Below are 21,632 nucleotides of genomic sequence, written 5' to 3' on the forward strand. Positions count from 1 at the left end.
CAGCCAGCCACCCGGGAGCGCACAGCCGAGAGCGCTGCGCAATATGAAAAACTAGAGTCGATTTGAGAATTTATAATGACTTTTTCCGACATTTACAAAATAACAAAATACGCAATAATAGCGGGTCTTTCAGAAAATTAGAAAAATGTTTAAACCTTTATCCCGCACGGGCACGTTCAACATAGTGTAACTTAGCTGACAGATATAGCTAGCCTCTGAAATTGCACCAGTATGGAGAAGAACCCTCGCTCGTAATATTCAGCATCAGATGAATTTTCCTTCACGCACTAAAAATCCGAGCCCCGCTTCTCCACCTGGGCAATATCATTAATTGAATCATTATTAATTGAAGCAGTGGCGAATAGAGGTATAATAATTATTGAAATTTTAGAATTGTTGAAGGTCTACATGTACAATTGTAGTTGAAGGTCTAAAATTGTTGAAGATAATTTAGTGTCGAAATCAAACACTATTATAATACCTCCGCTCAGAGGGCTCGCTGCTCTAGGCCCCCTCCCCTGCACGGCGGCTAACTGCTTGCTGCTTTAGTGCACGCTTCGCTCAGATAGTGGCAGGACAGGGAAAGCGTGGAAAGGAACGTATAACAGCAACATAACCCCAGGCGTACGTGCTCCCTGGGCTGCACATCAAGTGCGCGGACTGAGAACAAGCAAGCTATTTGGTTCGATCTCGTCGTTTCTGCAACGTCAGTCGGGTGAGGCCTTCCCCGTCGGCTGGCAGGTGAAGCAATGCTCTTCTTCGCCACTTATCGGCATCCGAGCATCGAAAGACTTCTGGAAGGGAGTCAAACGCAATCAATTGCATAGGGGATTTTGCGAAGCGGCCAGTCCACTTGCGGGATTTTGGGCTGGAAAAACATCCAATCGGATTTATCAGGGTGTCATATTTCTGTGACTTTGTGTTCGGTACATATCTCCATTATTTTCACTTCACGCCCTGTACAGTAGCAACCCGCAACATTTCGAAGTTGTTATTTACTAGGTCGTCTGTGGCTTCGCTGGGAACACCAGTGCTGTAAAGGGTTGATGCTGGCACTGGTACAGCTTTTTTTCTTCTTTTTTGCCGTGACAAAGGAGCTATCTACAGTATTCTGACCGCGCGAATCATCGCGGCCATGTATTCTCTAAATCTCTTGCAATCTCGTAGGGGAGTTATTGTTACCAAGACAAACATATCACAGATCGTTGTATTCGCTTCACTGCATAGCGCTGAACGAGCCTGTCACGGCCATAACTCCGCAGTGACAAACCTTTATTTCCTTCACGTTTCGAGTTGTCTGCAGCTGTAGCTCGACTATCACAGCCAGCCTGGTATCATAGTCGGTGGGGTTGTTGGACTTGGTCACCGTCACCGAATCCCTCCTCCTGCGTAGCCGCAACCTTCCTTAAACAGTGTGCTGAGGAAGGTAACAATGCTCTTGTATCTGTTTCTCCTCGTAGTTCCACCTTGATCTTCTTGTTCAGCCTCTTACAAGTGATATCGCGGTTCTGCAGTGGCCATAGAACTTGGTGTAGAATGACATGGCCGCAGCCCGCTGCCCGAAGCTGGGTTGTGATGTAAGCTGTTCCGCACCAACACCAAGCTTCCTGTCAAGGTCGTTGAAGTTGATCATTCAGGCTGATGTGGCGCGAAGGTTGCGCCAAGTCGAGTTACGTGGACGCAATTGGGACTGGGCCCCCATTCATTCTTCGGGAGTTCCCAGCATAAAAGTCGCTTTGAAACAATTTTGCCAGTAATATCAATGTGGAGCTTATATCTACTGGTTTAATCAGTCTGGTTATCTACCGTGTGCGGTACTGCGATCAGATTTTTAAATGATATTAATACTTTTAAGGGTTAAGTATTGATTTTTACTAAAGGAGAAATAAAGAAAACATCTAGTTTTGTTTTAGCGGGTTACTTGAACTCTGACTCTAGTATCATTAAGTCAACACCCCCACCCCACTCACATGAACTTGGGGTCGAAATACCACTGGGTCGCGTAGTTGTCGCCCAGGACCTGCGTGATAGGCACAGATGCGTTCAGAACTCCGCTGAAGGGTACACGCTTGTCGGTGGCCGCACCGGCACCCGTGTTGTTGAACTCCTTGAAGTACACGTTGGCTGTGTTGTTGTCGCCGTTCCACTTCTGCCAGCCATCCGAGTTGATGACATCGCCGATGTTGCTGTTCTGGAAAACGACGCTGGAGTACGGACGCCACGGGCGACCCAGGTAGCCAATTCCCTTGGTTTTGCCGAACACGTTCGCTTTGTTGAAAACGTAGGTGGACGGATTAGAGTCGTTGGTGCGGCCGTTGGCGGTGATACAGCCGGCACCGATAACCTCGATATCGCAGGACTCGTACCACGCCTTCGCGTAAAGACCAAATACGAAGTCGATAGCACCATTAATGTATGACTTGGCAATGAGTTCGGGACCCTTGTTGGAGTAAAGGGTATCCTGGTATCCAGAAAAGTTGCAGGCGTAGATGCCGTAGTTGGCGCCGTCGACCTTGGCCGCAATGGCCTGGCCAACGTCACCGGCCGTGTTGGCGACGTTAATGTTGTAAATTTTGACATCACTGGCCTTGAGTAGCAGCGTGCTGGTGGCATCGTTGCGGTTCTTCGTCACGTTGGCCGGGACATCCTTCTGCGCCAAAGCGCGGGTGATGGTCACCTGGTTCTCAGCGTACGACATCGTGTTGCATGTGAAGCCCTGCACCACAAGACGACCCTTGCGCTTCGGGATCGTGACCTGCTCCTCGTAGACGCCAGGGTACACGAAGAGGGTGTGTTCCGCGGTAGCCGTCGTGTTGGGGAGGTGGGCCGCAGCCTCCGCAATGGTCTTGAAGCTGCCAGGGTGGGCGCCGGTGCCATCGACGACGGTGGCACCGAGCGGAGGCTGAATCCGAGCATCCGGCCCGCTGCACGGGGTGAAGGCGACTGCGCTTGACGCAAGGCCAGCGAGAGCCACGAGCGGAGCAAAAATTTGCATTGTCCGTGGATTCGAGTTGGGAGTAGGGGGAAAAACTCAAAGTGGCTGAGGCGGAGCGAATGGATAAGCTTGGATTTAGTTGACATGTTCATACGGTGTACAAGTACACGCTGCTGTTCGTCTGCGAAGCCGCATTACGCACGCAACGCGGTGTTGTGCAGCCAGCCATAAACTGTACGTCCATCTCAGGATCGGACGGCTGCACTCGCACGCAGGCCTGGAGTCTACAGTATATTTATCTGTATACATTAGACCCTAATCTATAATAAGTAAAACCGCACTGATATTCCAACTAGGAATAGGGTTAGCAGATCCCGACGTTCTGGTCAAGTGTAGACGCGCTCCAAAATTGAGCTCTGGGCGTGTAATAGCAGTGAGAGGCTCGTGGTGGTCCTGCAAGCCACATACAAGTGAGCTCCGTCACACAGGGAGCAATGCTGACCTTGTCTACCTCCGCCCAGCAAGAGGCAGCGTGAGCTTGCCTCACTGGGGCTTCTCGCGCAGCGAAATGCATCGGTAGTGATGCGGGTAAAATTTGCATGTGAGTTCAACCAATGAAAGTGCAAGTTCATTCGGAACGAATTTCAGAACGTTTTACGTACGCCTTGGTGTATACTAGTACAGTATGTACAACTGTAGGTTTAGAACAGCTGCTATAACTACGGTGCGACCATCTAGGGGTCACACTTGTGACACGAGGGGTCGTTAACCACATGTATTCGATGAATGAATACTACGGGACTGTATTCATACAGTGCGAACGCCACACTACTGTAACCAGGAGACTCAATCAGATGACTCGTAACTAGCGAGACCACGTTTACTACTATTCATACAGTACTGTACGTAGATTTGTTTTGTGTGCAGGATAAAAAAACGGGGACACGTACGTACGTACCATGCGGCTGAAAAATTGTACTGCGGTTGAGCAGTACATGTATCTATAATGACCATGCCCCGACTGGCTGCGTTTCCTACTGCACGTACGGGTAGAGTACATGTAACTCAACTTGTTCGGAGCGTATGAACAACCTTGATGTTTTTGAAGAGCAGCTCGGTCGCCGGCACATTATTTTTCATGCGAGTGCACCTGCACGATCTTGCTCTGCGTAGCGAGCCTAATCCTTGTGTGCTACCTGTAGTTTGTAAGTGATGTCGCAGACGTGTTTGCCTGTTGCCACCACTTGAAATCAGCTTGCGCTAATTCGTTCTAACCAATAATAAGCAGCCTGCAAATACAGCTAGTGTTTTGTGCGAGCTATCGCATACCTAGTTTCGAACCTAACGGGGTGGATATTTCCTATTCACTTATTGAAATACGGAACTTTTACCTACGTAAATTTTCACTTAGATAAGGTAATTCTTTAGATCGGCGCAGATGTACAAGCCAACAACAACATCCCACCTGCTTCGACGGCAATAATGCCGTCTCGTTCATGAACAGCAACATGACAAGTCGCACCGGCTCATATGGTGTAAGGTGCAGTGCAGAGTTCAACAGAATGCTCTGCGACCAGCAAACGACACACGCATATGTATCCAGTGAATACTACATGCATCTGAACTTGCCCCTCTGAAGCTCGAGTGCCAACGCTACCGTAGTGTCGAAATGGTTATCTAAGTCGGGTGATTCGAACAGGGACCACCTTTGGGGCGGGCGATGACCTTGGTCTCCATCATGAAGTCCACGAAAGACAGAAGTAGAGCAGCTGTTCCTTTTTGAGAAGGGCCACCTCGCCGTGCGGCTCGCGCGATTACAGAATATGTATCAGGTATACCAGTAGGCAGGCCTCTTATTGCAATAAAATTAGATAGTACATCAAGAGAAAGTGCAGAATGCCTAATCCTATTTTTGCATGTTGCATCGGCCTGAAACCACCCCAGCTACGCGTCGCTGCCTGTTTATTCCACCTTTCGGCGCTCTACACCTCCCAGCACGAATGGGGAAGGCAAAATGATCAAGGCGAGGGTGCCCGTGGAGACCAACAAACTGCATCACAGGCTAAACTCACCGATGCAAATCGCTGTGTTAACACTGCCCTTGTGTACACTAAATCACCCTTCTGGAGCAGCGACAAAATGGATACCCGAATACGAGGCTGAGCTTGGCCTTCGGACTTTAAGTTCAAGCGTTGCAGATGGTGATATTACTGAGGCATGGTGCAAATTCTGTCAAGCGTTTGGCCGCGAAATTGCATCAGCTGAAGAGCACACTGCATTTACAAGTTTGGCGGAGAAAACACCGCGTCACAAGACCACAAATATCAAGTCGTTCTCATATTTCAGGTCGCGCTGAAGACCATCCACCCCACCACCACGCGAGCCCGAGCCACCGGTCCGCCTCCACTTGCGCGCATCAACAGTGATACCCTGGACCACCGCGCTGTTGATGCCCGCATATCTTGAAGTTGATCTCGACTTCAACACCGACGCGGTCTACTTGGCCGCGCTGCACTGCATCGTTTGGGCCCGTCGTACCGCCGGCAAAGTGCTGATGGCTCCGGCGTGAGCAGAAGTACGTCCTGCCTGCGATACATGTAACAATTGGAGTGTTCATGAATTTCGCTTTAGTCAGACATGCTATGGCTAATAACTAGAATGGTATTTTACTGCCTACGTCCCTCCTCCTCGCCCGCACCTGCTGCGAGAGGTAGATGTCGTTCTGCTGCGTAGTGTTGTACGTGGACTCGGCCACGCGGTTCAGCTCCACCATGCGGGCGAGCAGGTCGTTCGGATGAGTTGCCTGGTAGCTGTAGCTGCTGTATGCGCCGGATGACGTGAAGGTCGAGCCGGTAGACGCTACTTTTTTTTTTAGTTCAGCGTCTTGGAAGCAAGTCAAGAACCCGCAGAGAATACCTCTAATCAACTATGCAATGGAATGCCAACTCCAGTCGCTGCAGTAGCTCAGCTTGCTCGAACTAGCTGAACGCGTCGCTACAGTAGAAATGCACGTAGCTAAGACAATTCACTTGAATAATGTATACCTCACCTCCTGCATGAGCGAACTACCTAATCAGCCTTCTCCAGGAAACCTATTTGAGGTCAAATTAGGTAGGTAGGTATTTATGCCTAGTTTTGATTCAAAACTCAAAAACTTTTGAGAGGCTTGGAAGTAGCTGTTGGGGCGGTAAGGCTACATGAGCTGTTAATGATCTCCCGGAACAGTATCCAGCAAAGCCTTATGCATTACATACACCACGTGATAATGCAGAACGGACCGACGATTCCCAAAAACAATTTGTCTACGTTTCTGGCCATCTTTACAGTAAAATTCGTCCCATAAGTTACGCGCCTACGAAACGGCACCACCCATCGGAGTTTCTTGTGGTACTGTATCCATTGAGGCATTCTCGTGCATGTACTCCGTAGACTTGTACTTCACCATAACATAATCGGCATTGTCATCTGACTCAGGTGACCTGAGTTGCTCGCCTTGCTGTGAGCATACCGGTATCGCCCCTGATAAGAGGATATCGAGCACCTGGATATCACCCTGCCCCAACGCCATTTTATGAATAGGACGGAAATTATATGAAGTATGTAAGTTGGAGAGCGATCCACTCAAGAGAGAACTATGGGTAAAACTACGATACTACATGTAAGTATATCGCTAGGAGACTGCTCGTTTGTAGTCCTCCGGTACGGTGCCTGCTGGAAAGAACTACAGTACTGTATCGTTGGTCGCAGGGTGTTGAGTTTGCATCAATAGTTGACGGGACATGAATGAGAGTACACGCATAACGTTCCACAACCTTCCTCACGCTTGAACATATATGGGTTTAGCGCATTGGCCCCCATTCCGAGGAAAAATCGGAGTTTCACGCCGATTTCGGAGACGAAGGGAATGCAAAGTTTCAATGACATAACATTTTGGTATCCAACAGAGCAATCTACCAATAAGAATGATCAGGCGCTTCACGCCGGCATTTTGTTTACAAGAGGCCTATGAAACCTTGCCAAACAATCAATCACAGCGTTTTGTGTGGGTGCATCCCAAAAGCTGTGACTATAGTGCTGGCGCAAGAATACTTATAGCAAACTGCAATCGAACCAGCAGCAAGTTTACCGTCAGAGTTTACCGTCATAGCTCACTCAGTTACGTACCACATGATTCACAGCTACATGTGTATGAAGCGTTGGCTCAATCTCGCGTTTATCGCAGCTGCTGTGGTAGAAGTACTGGTGCCTATCGTCCTCTATACAGAACACAAGTGCTATTCTCGCTTCGTGTGTCACTACATGAACGTATCCTTGTCACAAGGCTAGTGGGGATCCATCACCGGAGATCGGATGCCATAATCTCGGATATGCGGACTCCTCATTGCGGAGAGACGACATGCTGTGCCAGTCCACGCCACCACAGCTGATGGCACCGGCTCGCTTCGAGTTTTCCCCTCACTTCTCAACTCGAATCAACGGACGATGCGAATCTTTGCTCCACTTCTGCTTCTCGCCGGCCTTGTACTAGCCGAGGACAAATGTAGCGGACCGGATGCGCGGACGAACCCGCCGGTGGGCGCTATCGTCGTCGATGCCACTGGCGCGCACCCCGGTAGTTTCAAGACCGTGGCCGAGGGCGTGGCCCATCTACCCAACACGACGGCGGAGCACACCCTCTTTGTGTTTCCGGGCGTGTACGAGGAGCAGGCGATGGTTCCGCAGCTGAATGGACCGCTGGTAGTGCAAGGCTACACGTGCAACACGCAGTCGTACACTGACAACCAAGTGACTATCACGCACAAGATGGCGCAGAAGGACGTTCCTGCCTCAATCAAGGTCGAACGCAATTCGGTGACAAGCACCTTGGGACTCAAGGCAAGTAGAGTGAGATTGTACAACCTCAACATCGCCAACCCGGAACCCAAAATCGATCAGCTGGGTCAGGCGATCGCGTTGTTCGTCAACTCTACCACCAGCGGCTTCTACGCCTGCAACATTTCTGGTTATCAGGACTCGCTATATGCCAACACTGGCCGTCAGCTTTATGCCAAGTCTTACATCAGCGGAGCCGTCGATTTCATCTTTGGTCTCTACTCGAAGGCGTGGTTCGAGTCCTGTGATATCGAGTCTATCGGTAATGGGGCCATTACCGCCAATGGCAACCGCAACAGCTCGAATCTGTCTGAATACGTCATTAACAACGGACGCGTTTTCGGCTCTGGCAATGGAACTGCCTATCTGGGGCGCCCATGGCATCCTTACGCCCGTGTTGTTTTCCAGAACAGCGAGCTTGGCGATGTCGTCAACCCGCAGGGATGGCAGCAATGGAACAAAGACAACGATACGGCTAACGTCTACTTCAAGGAGTTCAACAACCGCGGCCCCTCTTCGGCTACCGATAAGCGTGTTACCTTTAGTGGGGAGCTAGACGCACCGGTGTCCATCGCAGACATCCTGGGCGTGGACTACAAGTCTCAGTGGTTTGTTGATACCAAGTTCGTGTAAGCACATGTGGCGTGGGAAAGCGGAACGTTGGTATAGTCTGAGTTGTTAAATGCTGAAAATGCTAGATGTTTTCTTTTTACTACCGTACCAGTGTGCTTCATGCTGCATGAATCATGCACGAATATTATGGTACTTCTTGAAAAGGATACTATAAAATTGTTATTGGGTCGTACTACAGGTACGTATCAGGGTCGGGCCGCGCACTTCTGTCGGTAATTTGCGTTGAGAGCTCGATCTCTTGTCTGCAGGCGTTACCGTGGGCATCACGACTCCGAACTCCTCGACTCGGCGAGGAGTTGCCTAGAAAATAAAGCGGTTTGTGCTCGCTTCGCACAGGCCAGCTGGAGGGTGTAGATGTATAAGTTTCGTCCTCGTCCATGATGCCAGTGCTACACGATGAAGTGTAATCACGGTATTTGAGCCTGGTCGATTTGTGTTGTCCCCCCCCCCCAATTAGTGTGGGTATTGTGCCTTTCAGGAGTTTTGGCGAATCGGACTTGAAAAACTACCTTTTTCGACGCTGGGCTAGGGGTAGCCTAAAGATTTGACAAGCAAGACCTACGAGTTAAGCTTATAATAAGACGATAATATCCCTGGGCTTAATAAACGCAGACATCGGACTTTCGTCGGACTGAGAAACTGGCTTTCAGCAACGCAATGTCCGAATGGCTGGCGTTTGCTCGGCATTCGGAGATTTCCTCGAAAGCGAGGGCTTAAGATGACCTACTCTACAGATATGCGATGGAGAGGCAATGTGCTTATCTACGTATACTCAGTTGATACTGCTACAGTAGCTACTGTGCTGGGTTTCTCTGAGCGAAGTCTCAATCGGTGGTGCAAACTATTTCGCATGACTGGTAATGTTCTCAAAGCTGAGCAGCGTGTGAAAACTTCGCGATGGCCTCGCGACGTATGTGCATTTGTGGAGCAATATGTGAAGGAACATCCATGCTTCTACTTCGAGGAGCTGCGCTACGAGTTACGGTCGCGGTTCAAGGACTCTATATGCGTTTCCGACTCTACAATATGCCGTGCGTTGAGGTTCGACCTCAAACTAACTCGAAAAGTACTAAGTAAACGCGCAAGGGAAAGCCTGCCGCGCGAGCGACGAGAGTACATTCAACGTCTTGCTCCTTTTTACAGTGGACCTGATCAGCTCGTTTTCGTCGACGAGATGGAAGGTAAGTTTGATATCATTGCTCCAAGTAATGCCAATGGTGAACTAAGTTAAACCGAAATGCTTATTTACAGGTCTGTACTCCGCCGTTATGGGTGGTCTGCCAGAAACACGCCTACCCACATGACGATTCCATTTAGCCGAGGTAAACGGGTCTCAGTGCTTGCTGCGATGGATGTACAGGGATTTTTTTCTTGGGGTGATGTGGAGGGGACCTTCACCCGTACAAGCTTTCATGACGTCTTCAAGACGAAAATCCTACCTTTCCTCAATACGTGGCCGCTGCCGAGGTCCATCGTAGTGATGGATAATGCCAAGATAAATTTGTACAAGGAGGTCCAGGATATGATTCATGAAACTGGTGCGTTGCTGTTTTTTTACCACCATACTCTCCCGACCTCAATCCGATTGAGGTTGGTTTCTCGCTACTTAAGCGCTGGCCTCAGCGCCACGCAAACATGGCGTTCCGTGAAGATCCCCTTGCGGTGCTACGCGTTGCCATGTATGCATGCACTCGACAAAAGGAAGAGGTTGGAGAAAACTTGTACAATCACTGCGGTTACAAGCCAAATGCTTTTTATCTATTGAGAATAGCTAGCTGTAATGTATGCATGCTTTTCATTCGGTGCTTTAACCGTCTTGATGATTTGTGTCCTCCATGTTGACAACAGGAGCTGGTGTCTCGACGTTCACTGGTGCACGAAAAGGAGGGCGCAAGCTGTACCTGGGAAGGCCAAGCGCTGCGCGTAGGTCGCTGACGTTCACCTGCATCGCGACGGGTACATCTTGAATCTTCACACGAATGAGCTGATACTCTGCACTATCTAATCGTTGTGCCTCTTGTTGAGCTTCTTCTATTGCGGCCTGCTGCATATCGACATGCTGCAGCTGGTGGAATGTCGTGTTATTCGGCACTACAACCGGAGCGCCCTCGGGAAGCCTTGCTTGCGTGGTAGCCACGTAGGTCTGTGTAGCAGGGCCTGTTGATATTCCTTGCTCGCGTAGCACCTCGGATACTCGTGTCATTTGCTCCTGTATGCGCGCGGCAGTCGCCCGTCGAAGCGACGCAGTTTGTTTAGCTGGCCTTGGTACGTAGATGGAAAGCTCTAGTACGAAACCCGCTTGACCTCCGCTTCGAAGCCTTGCCTTGTGCCATGCTGTTTCGAGTTGAACTTGCATCACACTGCTATCGCTCAACAGCACCTGAAAATCCTCCTGATAGGCGTTGTTTGTAGGCTTGTAGTAGACGACAAACTCGGAATTCCATGGATCGGGTAGCTTGCTCTCAAAATGCTCCTGTAACTTGGTGCGTAGCGCTGGATAACCTTCTGCTACACTGAACACAATCGCAGGTGAAGGAGGCACCTTGTTACGACCGGAGCCGTAAGCTTGCCAATCTTAATGAACAAGCGGCACGTTAAACTGTCAGGAAGCGGAATTGATTCATGCATAGCAAAAGCGGTAGTGTCGTGTAGGAACACGCGCTAAATTATATATGGCACACTTTCCCCACCAACAACACCCACCGAGTCACCGAAAACTCAATGAGCTTGTTAGGGTTAGAACCTGAAGGCCCAGGAACTTTCCCTTACACCGGGTTGATGTTTCCCCTGTGTACCGAACTTCCGCTAGTCGACCAACGGAAGACTCAGCGTCACTAGCCACGAGCAAAGGCTAGCACGCTCTCACACACAAAATATACCTCGCAGGCCCTCAGAAGGAAGGGTCCCGGCCTTTTACGGCGTGATACGAGGGTGCCGGAGCTATACTCCGGCGGGAAGAAATAAATGGAGTGCGCTCTCGCTCCTCCAGTTCCTGGCGACGACTCGTCGCTACCAATACAGCGGCCACTAACTCTTGGCTCTGCCAGGGATGAACACACGCTACATTAGTAGATGTGCCCACCGACAGTCATAATCCTACCTACCAGGTTTACCTTGAGCTGCAGGTCGTTCACTGCAGGCACCGGTGTCGCCCTTGCGTGGTTGGGAGGAAAAGCTGTTCTGTTATTGTTGCCCGAAGGCTTATCTGGTCTTCTCTTAAGTTTCCTATCGATCAATACAAATATCAAGTATAAACGCGTCCGTTTTTGGACCGCCAGTTGTAACTCACGACTCTTCGGCGCTTTCTCTGCGATGTGGCGGCGTTACCGACGACTCAAACGGCCGTTGAAACGCCACCGACGACTCGGGACAGGCGCCGATGACTCATAGGTTCGGATCTTGCCAGTAGGCTCGCACCGTACTTAGCGAGCTGCAACCGCCCGCGCTTGACTTGGGACCGTCGACGAGTCATCGTCACCGGCCTATTTAGGCCAATCAGCGATCGGGGGGTTTGGTCCAATGACTGGCGATGGGTTGTGAATTGCCAGTCGGTGCCGGCGCCTCGAGTCTTCTGCGCACCCTGTCTCGGCTGCATTTCTCGACACCACAGTAGTGACTGATGCATGACAACACCTCTAATCTGCTAAAGCGCACGGGATTCCAAGCGCTGGCCTCTCCCACTTCCGAAGTTTCTGCTAAGGTGTTGTTCACAGAGTTAAACCAGAGGTACGAGCCCGAAGCCATTAGCTTACACACACCAAGCCATATCCTTGCAGGCTCAGCCTTGCATCCACCCACGCTAGTATCTCCCGCACCGCATCTGCTCACGTACAGTTGCCTCGCATCTGCTGACGCTCCCGGCCTCGCTCTCTTGTCTAGCGCCATCGCTAGATGCTCTCAATAGTTTTGCCCTCGAGAGGAATAGAACCTCTATCACCGCAAACGGGGCTTTTCCGTTAAGCTACGAGGGCGCTTTTTGGCGAGATCAGCGGGGCAAGTAGCTCTCAGATGCAGAGGCCAGTGACGGCAGTGGTAGTCACCGTGATCGCCGTCCTTGGCGTCGTCCTTGGTGCGTCCTCAGCGTCGTCCTCCCAGGCCAGCTTGATTCTGAATGAGGTCTTCTGGCCAGCCGGCCAGCCGGTGACCACAAAATGAAGTGTCGCATCTTGATTGGATGAAATCGCGAGGAGATGGGTACGTTTTACAATGCTCTACCCCCATTTTACAAAGTCCGATTTACATCGCAAGTACCGATCTAACCCTTGCAAAGCATCGGCAAAACGTCAGAAAGGCACAATAAATGTTCCCGAATTTGATGCTAACGTGGTTTACCAATTCATGACCTCTGACCAGTTCATGGGCTAAATGGACTTATCCAATCCAATCTTCTCATTTGGGCTAATATTGCTCTGATTGGCTCGCTATTTTTTAACCAGATCTTCCCCCCCTTTTTTTCTTTACGCTGATCCCGTAAGATATCCAGCCCCCTCGAGCCGGCAAGATGAAGGTAGCCTTCACGGAGAAGCAGCTAGAGGAAGCTATCGATCGTGTCCTCGCAGGAGAGAAGCTCACAGCTGTGGCCGACTCGTCGCCCGTGTCATTGTAAACACTGAAGCGCAAAGTCGCCGCGCGCAATAAGGGCTGCTCCATTGAGCGCCAACGACCCGGACCTGCCCCCCTACTGCCACCCGAGTGTGAAGTCGGCATTGTGACATGGATCGCTGCAATGCAGCGTCGTCTGGTCCCCGTGCAGCCGTGGGAAGTTCTCGAGGCTGCTAACGGGCTTCACCACATGATCCACGGCAATCTGCGCTCCGTGAAGGACCTAACTACTGGCTGGTACAACCGCTTCGTCGACCGCCATCCCGTTAGACGTCTCGGTTTTCAAGGGGCTCAAGCACGAAGTTCGTAAGCTTTTGAGACGTGTGCTGAAAGCGTCGGCCGATTGTAACCAAGTGCCTCCAGTGGAGCCGCAGTTCATCATCGATAGCGTGACGGTTTGAGTTTAATATGAGAGTTTGTATGGGATCGTGGCAGTCCAACAACTGGTCAGTGCGTCATAAAAAATAAATGTCCGCTCTGTTTGCTTTGATACTGCTTTGTCAGTCTTGCCCTTAAATAGGTGCGAGGGCCCTCAAAATTAAGTGTGGGGACTGCTGGAGTGGGTGATAGCGCAGTGGCACCCCTGCTTTAATATTGGTGTCGTCACCGACGATTTCGCATGAGGTGCTGCTTGCGGGTCATGAATTGGTAAACCACGTTAGTGTTTGTTTGCCTATACCGGTACATGTAGTTAACTTTATCTTGGTAGTGCTACTCTGTAGGTACATAGGAAGCGTAGTGGGCCTACTTTGGCTCACTACTTTAGCTTACACGTCGCGCTACGTGTATGAGGAAGCGTAGGAGTTTATTAATAATTTGAATTAATTATACTTGAGTCCACAAGTATAATATAAATCAAATAAAACACCAAGTAGGTAGTTTAAGGTAAAATGAGAACTGTATTGTTTGTAAATTGATCTTCCTCTAAAATCTGCTAAAAACTGTTTATCATCTATGAAAGGGTTGGCAGCGGCTGGCTGTCAGAGCCCCGCTAATATGCATGTCTCTGATTGGTAGAAAGATGCTGCTTTCTACCAATACGATCTTTTGGGTATGTGTGGACCACTCATTGTGGTGGCCCACTTCAATGTATCCATTGGTGTGTCTTAGACCAATGTGAGGAAGTATCTAAAACCTTTAACAGATATTTATCTGTTAAACCATAAGCAGCAATTGCCATGCACAAGTGACAGTTGTCCCTTGTGACCGTTGTCATGCACAAGTGACTGTTGTCATATGTGTGTGTAACCCCGTTACACCATCCCCCCGTTAAGCTTAGACGTGTCGGTATCGACACGTCAATTAATATTGACTGCTTGTCAATTGCTTGTGCTGGGGATTTCCGTGCTCATCTGCAATGAGCACGATCAAGCTGAAGACCACCATTGCAACAGAGTGTAAACTCTCTGTTGCTGAGTACAATGCGCGGTAGCGCGAGGTGCGCCGCTACCACGGGGACAGACAACACAGTGTCTGTGTATGATTCTTCGATGTCGACCACGTCTATGCGTCGACATCTCTAAGCGAATTTCTGTTGCTTACCGTGATCGGGTAAGCAAGCGCCAAAGCACTTCGAGTCCTTCTCGAAGTGAGGCAAGTATTAACAACTCCACGCTGTTGCGGTGGAGGCTGGTGTCCGTCCAGGTGGCGGTGCGAATTAGCAACTGCGACCATAACAGGTATACTATATGTATACCTGAGAGCTTCAATGATCTCCGTGCTAATTATCTAGCACGCGAGTCGTCAGGCGCTGTAGATTACTACAGCGCTCGCACTACCTTCTTGCTGGTAGTGCGTGTTGGGTTTCGTACTCCTTCACCATGTCCGGAAGGTCTTCCATCGGGACGTTCCGTGGTTCCCACGTGTCGTGTTGGGGAGGGAAACCTCTCCAGCGAATGCGAAAACAATCCGGACCTCGGATTGTTTTCCTATGATCAACAATTCGCTGGACGATCCAGCGAATTTCTCCGCGTGCGACTCGCAGCGGTGGCGGAGGTGGTGGAAACACGCCCCGATGGTCAACGCCGTGTTGACCTTCATCTCGTGTTGCTCCACGACCAAGTGACGGTCGTGGAGTACTTTCAGAGCGCGGCGGTTGCCGCTCTGTTCCTTCGTGTCCCGGCTGTAGGCCCGACTGTATTAACTGCTCCAGCGCGACTACGCGCTGGAGAGGAGGGTTTCCCCTGTCGAGTATGTCTCTTCGGGTCAGACGAGCCACTTGGCTCGTGCTGGAGGTATGGCTTCAGCCGCCCGACATAAAATGTCGGGTAATGTCGGGTGGAGCCGCATGCTAGACGGTATGTCTAGCGTGTATGCGTTACCGTGGCGTGCCATCACCGTGAACGGCCCGATGAAGCGCGGAGCAAGCTTGCTTGCTCCGAAATTCGAAACTGCATGTTTGTGCAGGTTTTGAGTAGATAACAAAACCAATGAATCCACGTTGGATTCATTTGTGTTGCCCCTGCCAATATTATCGGCGTTCAGCTTCTGTTTATCCACAGAAGCTGCAATCGTGTCCTGGACACACCGAATTACGACTTGTCTTTTATTGATAAAGTCAATCGCATCCGAGCTGAACTCGTTCAGCTCGCTCTCCGCAAGAGGCCCGGCCTCTGCGTGGTTCTTCGCGGTGTCTGCGCCCTGCGTAGACCCGTGGTCCTTGTTCCTTGTGGAGTCTGTGCTCTGCACAGACTCATTTTCCTTGTTCTGGGGGTCTGCGCAGGGCGCGGACCCTTGGTTCTTCCTGCCAAGGTCTGCGCGGGGCGCAGACCCGGTTGTCTTGTTCCTTGTTGTCGCGGCTGACACTGCGCAGGTGTCAGCGGCTTTTTGCGACTGCTGTGTTGCAGTCGTAGATCCTCCCCCACTTAAAGTGGGAGCCATCACTCCGAGTAACTCGGCAGACGGGGATGCCGCATAGCATTCACGTAGAACGGTGTATGCCCGGTCGAGGCATGCACCGAGTTATTGATGGCGAATTCCGCCATCGACAAACACTCGCTCCAGTATTGAAACGAGTGAGCGTAGCTCTTCAACATATCGACGAGCACGCGATTCACGCGCTCGGTTTGACCGTCCGTCTGCGGATGATCCGCAGTAGACATGGAAAGCTGGCTCCCAAGAAGTGTAAACACTTCTTGCCACAGGTGCGCTGTGAAGCGCGGGTCTCTGTCCGACACGATGTCGGTCGGCATGCCATGGTGTTTGAACACCATGTCGACGAACAGACGGGCCGTCTGCTTCGCGGTCACTTCTGCCGGCACCGCAGCAAGATGTACCATCTTGCTGAAGCGGTCGACGAAGACCACAACACCGGTATTCCCTCCGCTGTCCGGGGGAAGACCAAAGATGAAGTCCAAAGACATGGACTTCCAACACTCCGACGGAGTCGGTAGTGACTGTAACGGAGCCTGCGCGAATGGTGCAGGCTTTACGCGTTGGCATACCTCGCAAGCACGGATGTACTTGCGCACCCACTTTATACTGGTGATGCCAGTAGAAGTCGCGCGTGAGAAGGACGTATGTCTTCTCACGTCCGAGATGTCCCGCAGTCGGGGCATCATGATATTCGTACATGATCCTGAGTCGCAGGTCATGGTCATTCGGCACGACAACGCGATCCGCGTTGTCGTCGACTGCATTGTAAAGCAGTAGTCCGTCGTGCACCCGATATCGGTGTGCACGCGCACGAAGGTGTTTGGGCAACTTCTGACGAGCCTTGTCAGAAGGTGTTGTGCCATAGGCCAACAAGAGCTTCGTGTCCGCGTCGTGCGCGTACGCGGCCTTCACATCGCCCAACAGAGACGATGTGGGTTTGCTCGATCGCATGACGTCAATGGCATTGACGTCAGCAGCTTCTGCGTAGTCCGGCCGACGGGATAACACGTCGGCCACTACATTCAATCTTCCGGGTTTGTATTCGACCCGGAAGTTATATGCCGCAAAGAATGAGAGCCATCTCGCCATTCTCTGTGATATGTGTGGCGACTTCACTGCGGTGCACAGTGAAGCATGGTCGGTGTAAACCACAAATGGTCTACTTCCAAGCAAATACACTCGGAACTTTGCGAGTGCGTACTTCATGGCAAGGAGTTCCTTGTCATGCACCGGGTAGTTGCGCTCAGCTGGTTTCAGCTGACGCGATTGGTAGTACACGACACGATCACGGCCCTCGTGATCGTGCTGCATCAACGCGCATCCGATCGCGAAATCGGATGCGTCACACCCTACGTGAAATGGGCGATCTTGGTCAGTCACTGCCAAGATCGGCGCCTCAGTCAAGCCCCGCTTGACTACATCGAATGCCTTTTGGCAATCGGGTGTCCAATTCCACACAGCTTCTTTCTTAAGAAGCTGCGACAGCGGGCGGATCTTGCCCGCATAATCCTCCACGTACTTGCACAAGAACGTGGCCAAGCCAAGGAACTGCCTCAGTTCCTTGACACATGAAGGCGTTGGCCATTCGTTAATCACTCTGACCTTTTCTGGGTCAGGGCGAACACCATTCTTTCCTACGAGACACCCGAGGACGGGTATCTCGCTCGCCCCGAAGATACACTTCTTTAGGTTCGCGTAGAGCTTATGCTTTCGCATAAGCTCAAGTAGCTTCCGGAGATGCACCCTGTGCATCTCTACGTCGGTCTTCCCGTCCACAGCCCGGCTGTGGATGAACACATCGTCGAAGTAGCTCGGTGCGAAGTCGCGCACCGAGCGCAACAAGTGCGTCACGCACCTGTTGAAGGTCGCAGGGGCGTTCTTAAGCCCCTGCGGCATTACCAGCCATGCCGCTTGGCGTGCTCACTGCCGTGAGAGGGATATCGCTCTCACGCATTAGGATTTGATAGAATCCATCTCGCAAGTCGAGAGCACTGTAAACGGTGCTCCCGGCCATCGAATCGATGATAACATCTTTTCGCGGTATCGGCGTCTGCGCCGGTACCGTCGCATCGTTCAGCTTGTTGTAGGCATGAACGACGCGCCATCCGCCCTGTGGCTTCTTGACACAGAACGTCGGAGCACTGTGCGGGGACTTTGATTCCCGCACTTGTCCTGCTTTGCGACGACTTTCAAAGAAGTCGTTGATTGCTTTTACTTGCTCTCGCGGCAGTGGCCACTGCCGCGTGACACAGTACTTTGTGCCCGGCACGAGATCAATCTCGTGCTGAATACCCTTATCCTGCGGAAGCTCCGCAGGAATCTCTTCCGGGAGTACGTCTTTGTACTCCCTCAACAGTTCGTAATAGGGAATCGACTTTAACGAGTCCCAACCTTGTTCCTCGAAGCGCTCTCGCTTCGTCTTCGCACTGAGAGTGTCTTCACTCTCAGTGGTACTTCCCATGAAGAGCTGCCTCAGCTCTTCGCTCTCGCTCTCCGTTCTTTTGCTGTCCGAAAGAACGCAGACTTGCTCGATGCGTCCATCGTGCAAGTCGCGCGTGAAGCGCTTCCAGCTCATGGCTGGAAGCGAAGTCAACTCCGACGTCGTCGTCGGAGGACTAGCGAGTTCCATATCGCGATACTGGAATCCAGTATCGGTGCGCGTCAAGACGCTTAGCGTCTCGACGTCCGGCGTCACCGCCCCAGTCTGCCCAGCAGACTGTTCTTGTTGCGTCTCGGTCATGGACCGAGACTTGCGCAGCGTTCTCCGCTTGCGCCGTCTTCTTGTTGTGCGGAGCCGGGCTCCGCACAGTTGTTCTTCTGGTCCAGGCCCGGCCGTGGACAGTTGTTCGCCGGCGGACCCTGTCCGCGGGCGCGCGGTATCAAGCCCGGCTTGATCGCACGGCGCTTCGTCGTGCAGCCCGGCTGCACGACAGCATACAAATTGCGTCAGTACGGGACGTTTGCAACCGTCCGTACTGTTTGCAGCGTCAACTCCCGGAGTTGACACGCCTTTGTCACCTCGACGCCAGTTATTGGCGGAGCCCCTCATCACCGAGGGTTGCGTCGACTGGCGGAGTCGACGCGTCGTCGTCGACCTGACCTCTTCGGGTCAGGGACTGTCCCATGCGTACTTGAACGCGAGTGTTGGTTCTCGGAACCGACACATCCTCATCTTCCGACGTCGGCAGCATTGCCGACGTGGATTCCTCTTGTGCGCATCCTCGCGCACCCCTTGGGCATTCCGGGACAGCGGCATTAAGCGCTGTCTCGACTGGTGAGCCGCGCGCACCTGCTGGTGCGTGCGCTGCGGTAACAGGGCCATCGCTCTCTGATCCGCTGTCGCGGCCGAAGCGCACGAGCGTGCGCTTCTTCCAGTCTATCACCGGATCATGCCGTGCAAGCCACGGCATGCCCATTACCATGTCGAACTTATCGTCCAGGTCCAGGACGATAAAGTGTTCGACAAACACTCGTTGTTTGTACGAGAAGCGCACGTTCACGACACGCTTCTCGGTCTTTACGATGACACCTGTTGCCAGTCGTACCTCCAGAAGACTTCGAGGTGTATCTACCTCCTCGAAGTCAAGTCTCGACAGGCTTCGTAGTCGAACAAAGTTGTTCGACGCGCCTGAATCCACCAAAGCTCGAAGAGAGTCACTCGCTCTCTTCGAGTAAACCTTCAAGATGACTAGGTTTGGCCTGTCATCTTGTTTCTTGCAGTGAGAGCTGGTCTCACTGGGGGCTGCAGTCCTCAGTGTTGCGTGCCCGATGTCGGCACGCGCGACTGCATTACCAGTAGGGCGCCCCGCGCCTACTGGATGTTCGCGTTTTTTGTTGGTCCGCGGCGATGCCTAGCATCGCCACGACGGCCACCTCCAAGGGGGCATGGGAGCTGTGCCCTCCCGTGCAAAGTGACCGATCCTTCCGCAACGGAAGCATCGCACGTTGCCTCCCTGCTGGTGGTAACCAGCAGTTGTTGCGTTCAAGAGGTCCATTGGTTCCGGACCTCCCGTCCTCGCTACCGGGCGCGGTTGCGGCCTTGGTACGTTTACATGGAGTTTAGCCTGCCGCAGGCTAAACTCTTCTTTCATGGCAAGGGTGATTGCAGCTTCGAGGGTACTCGGGTACTCTCGGAAGAGATAGGTCTTCACAGGCCCATCTCTAAGTCCTTTCATGAACGTGACGACCTTAGTCGCCTCGTCAATCGGGTTAGTCACGATATTTGAGACCCAGTATCGTGCGCGCTGCGCGTAAGCATGAACGTCATGCTTACCCTGCTGCAGGTCGAGGAACTCTGCCTTCGACCGGAACTCATTTTGCGGGGGCTCAAACGCTTGTTTGAGCTCCTCTTTGAACACTGCGTACGTGCTGAACCACGTAGGATCGGAGAGTCGGCGTCCGTACGCCCAACATCTTGCGCGTCCGCCAAGACATGACATGGCGAACGCAACCTTTGACAACGGGTCGACGATACGTCGAGCCGCTATGGCTGTGTCGAGTTCGACAAGCCATCGGAGGAGAGGCTCTCCCTCTCTTCCTACATAATTGCTCACGCTCAATTTTAATGATTGAGCACGCGGTGTCGTCCCCGACGACGCCGTCACTGAGGAAGCAGCATCACGCTGCTCCTTCATGATGAACCCCAGAGCAACACCATGTTGCTCCGTCGGCGATAGCGTACGCAGCATCGTAGCTATCGCCGCTTCTCCAATGACTGTTGACAGTCGTTGCAGGGCCTCCCACTCTGGGTCAGATAGGTGGGGGCAGTCCGCGCGTGCAACATGCGTTGCAGGCGTATTGGAGCTCTCCATGGGCACCTCCGTGTTCATGGGGTTCTCGGCTCCGCGTTCGTACACCCTGTACGAACGTCAAGCAGTCGGTCGTTGGACGGACTACAAAGTGCTACCAGGTGTAGTGGGCCTACTTTGGCTCACTACTTTAGCTTACACGTCGCGCTACGTGTATGAGGAAGCGTAGGAGTTTATTAATAATTTGAATTAATTATACTTGAGTCCACAAGTATAATATAAATCAAATAAAACACCAAGTAGGTAGTTTAAGGTAAAATGAGAACTGTATTGTTTGTAAATTGATCTTCCTCTAAAATCTGCTAAAAACTGTTTATCATCTATGAAAGGGTTGGCAGCGGCTGGCTGTCAGAGCCCCGCTAATATGCATGTCTCTGATTGGTAGAAAGATGCTGCTTTCTACCAATACGATCTTTTGGTATGTGTGGACCACTCATTGTGGTGGTCCACTTCAATGTATCCATTGGTGTGTCTTAGACCAATGTGAGGAAGTATCTAAAACCTTCAACAGATATTTATCTGTTAAACCATAAGCGGCAATTGCCATGCACAAGTGACAGTTGTCCCTTGTGACCGTTGTCATGCACAAGTGACCATTGTCATATGTGTGTGTAACCCCGTTACAGGAAGCCTAATAGGAATTAATTCGGAGCTCAAAGTATGTGGTCCACAGAAAAGTAGGTAGTGGGTGATTGTAACGGGGTTACACGTACAAGTGGCCGCAAGCCACTTGTGAATTTAACAGATACGTTATCTGTTAAAAGTTTTAGATATTTCCTCACATTGGTGTAAGACACACCAATGGATACATTGAAGTGGGTTACCACAATGAGTGGTCCACACATACCCAAAAGATCGTATTGGTAGAAAGCAGCATCTTTCTACCAATCAGAGACATGCATATTAGC

General features: G+C 51.5%; 2 protein-coding genes across 2 annotated transcripts; one reads left to right on the forward strand and one right to left on the reverse strand.

Annotated features, from left to right (window-relative positions):
* Positions 1-1,966: 1,966 nt before the first annotated feature.
* Positions 1,967-2,995, reverse strand: IUM83_14165 (Pectinesterase; the record flags this gene model as incomplete). The annotated part of the gene is made up of 1 exon (XM_067938890.1): positions 1,967-2,995. One exon carries the CDS (start codon positions 2,993-2,995, stop codon positions 1,967-1,969), a length of 1,029 nt encoding a protein of 342 aa, XP_067791105.1.
* A 4,422-nt stretch (positions 2,996-7,417) lies between these two features.
* IUM83_14166 (Pectin methylesterase) lies at positions 7,418-8,440 on the forward strand (the record flags this gene model as incomplete). Its single annotated transcript, XM_067938891.1, has 1 exon — positions 7,418-8,440. The coding sequence occupies one exon, from the start codon at positions 7,418-7,420 to the stop codon at positions 8,438-8,440; it is 1,023 nt and encodes a 340-aa protein (XP_067791106.1).
* Between the last annotated feature and the right edge of the window lie 13,192 nt (positions 8,441-21,632).

The sequence above is a fragment of the Phytophthora cinnamomi genome (genome assembly GCF_018691715.1).
Source record: "Phytophthora cinnamomi strain GKB4 chromosome Unknown Contig42, whole genome shotgun sequence".
In the NCBI taxonomy this organism is placed as follows: Eukaryota; Oomycota; class Peronosporomycetes; order Peronosporales; family Peronosporaceae; genus Phytophthora; species Phytophthora cinnamomi.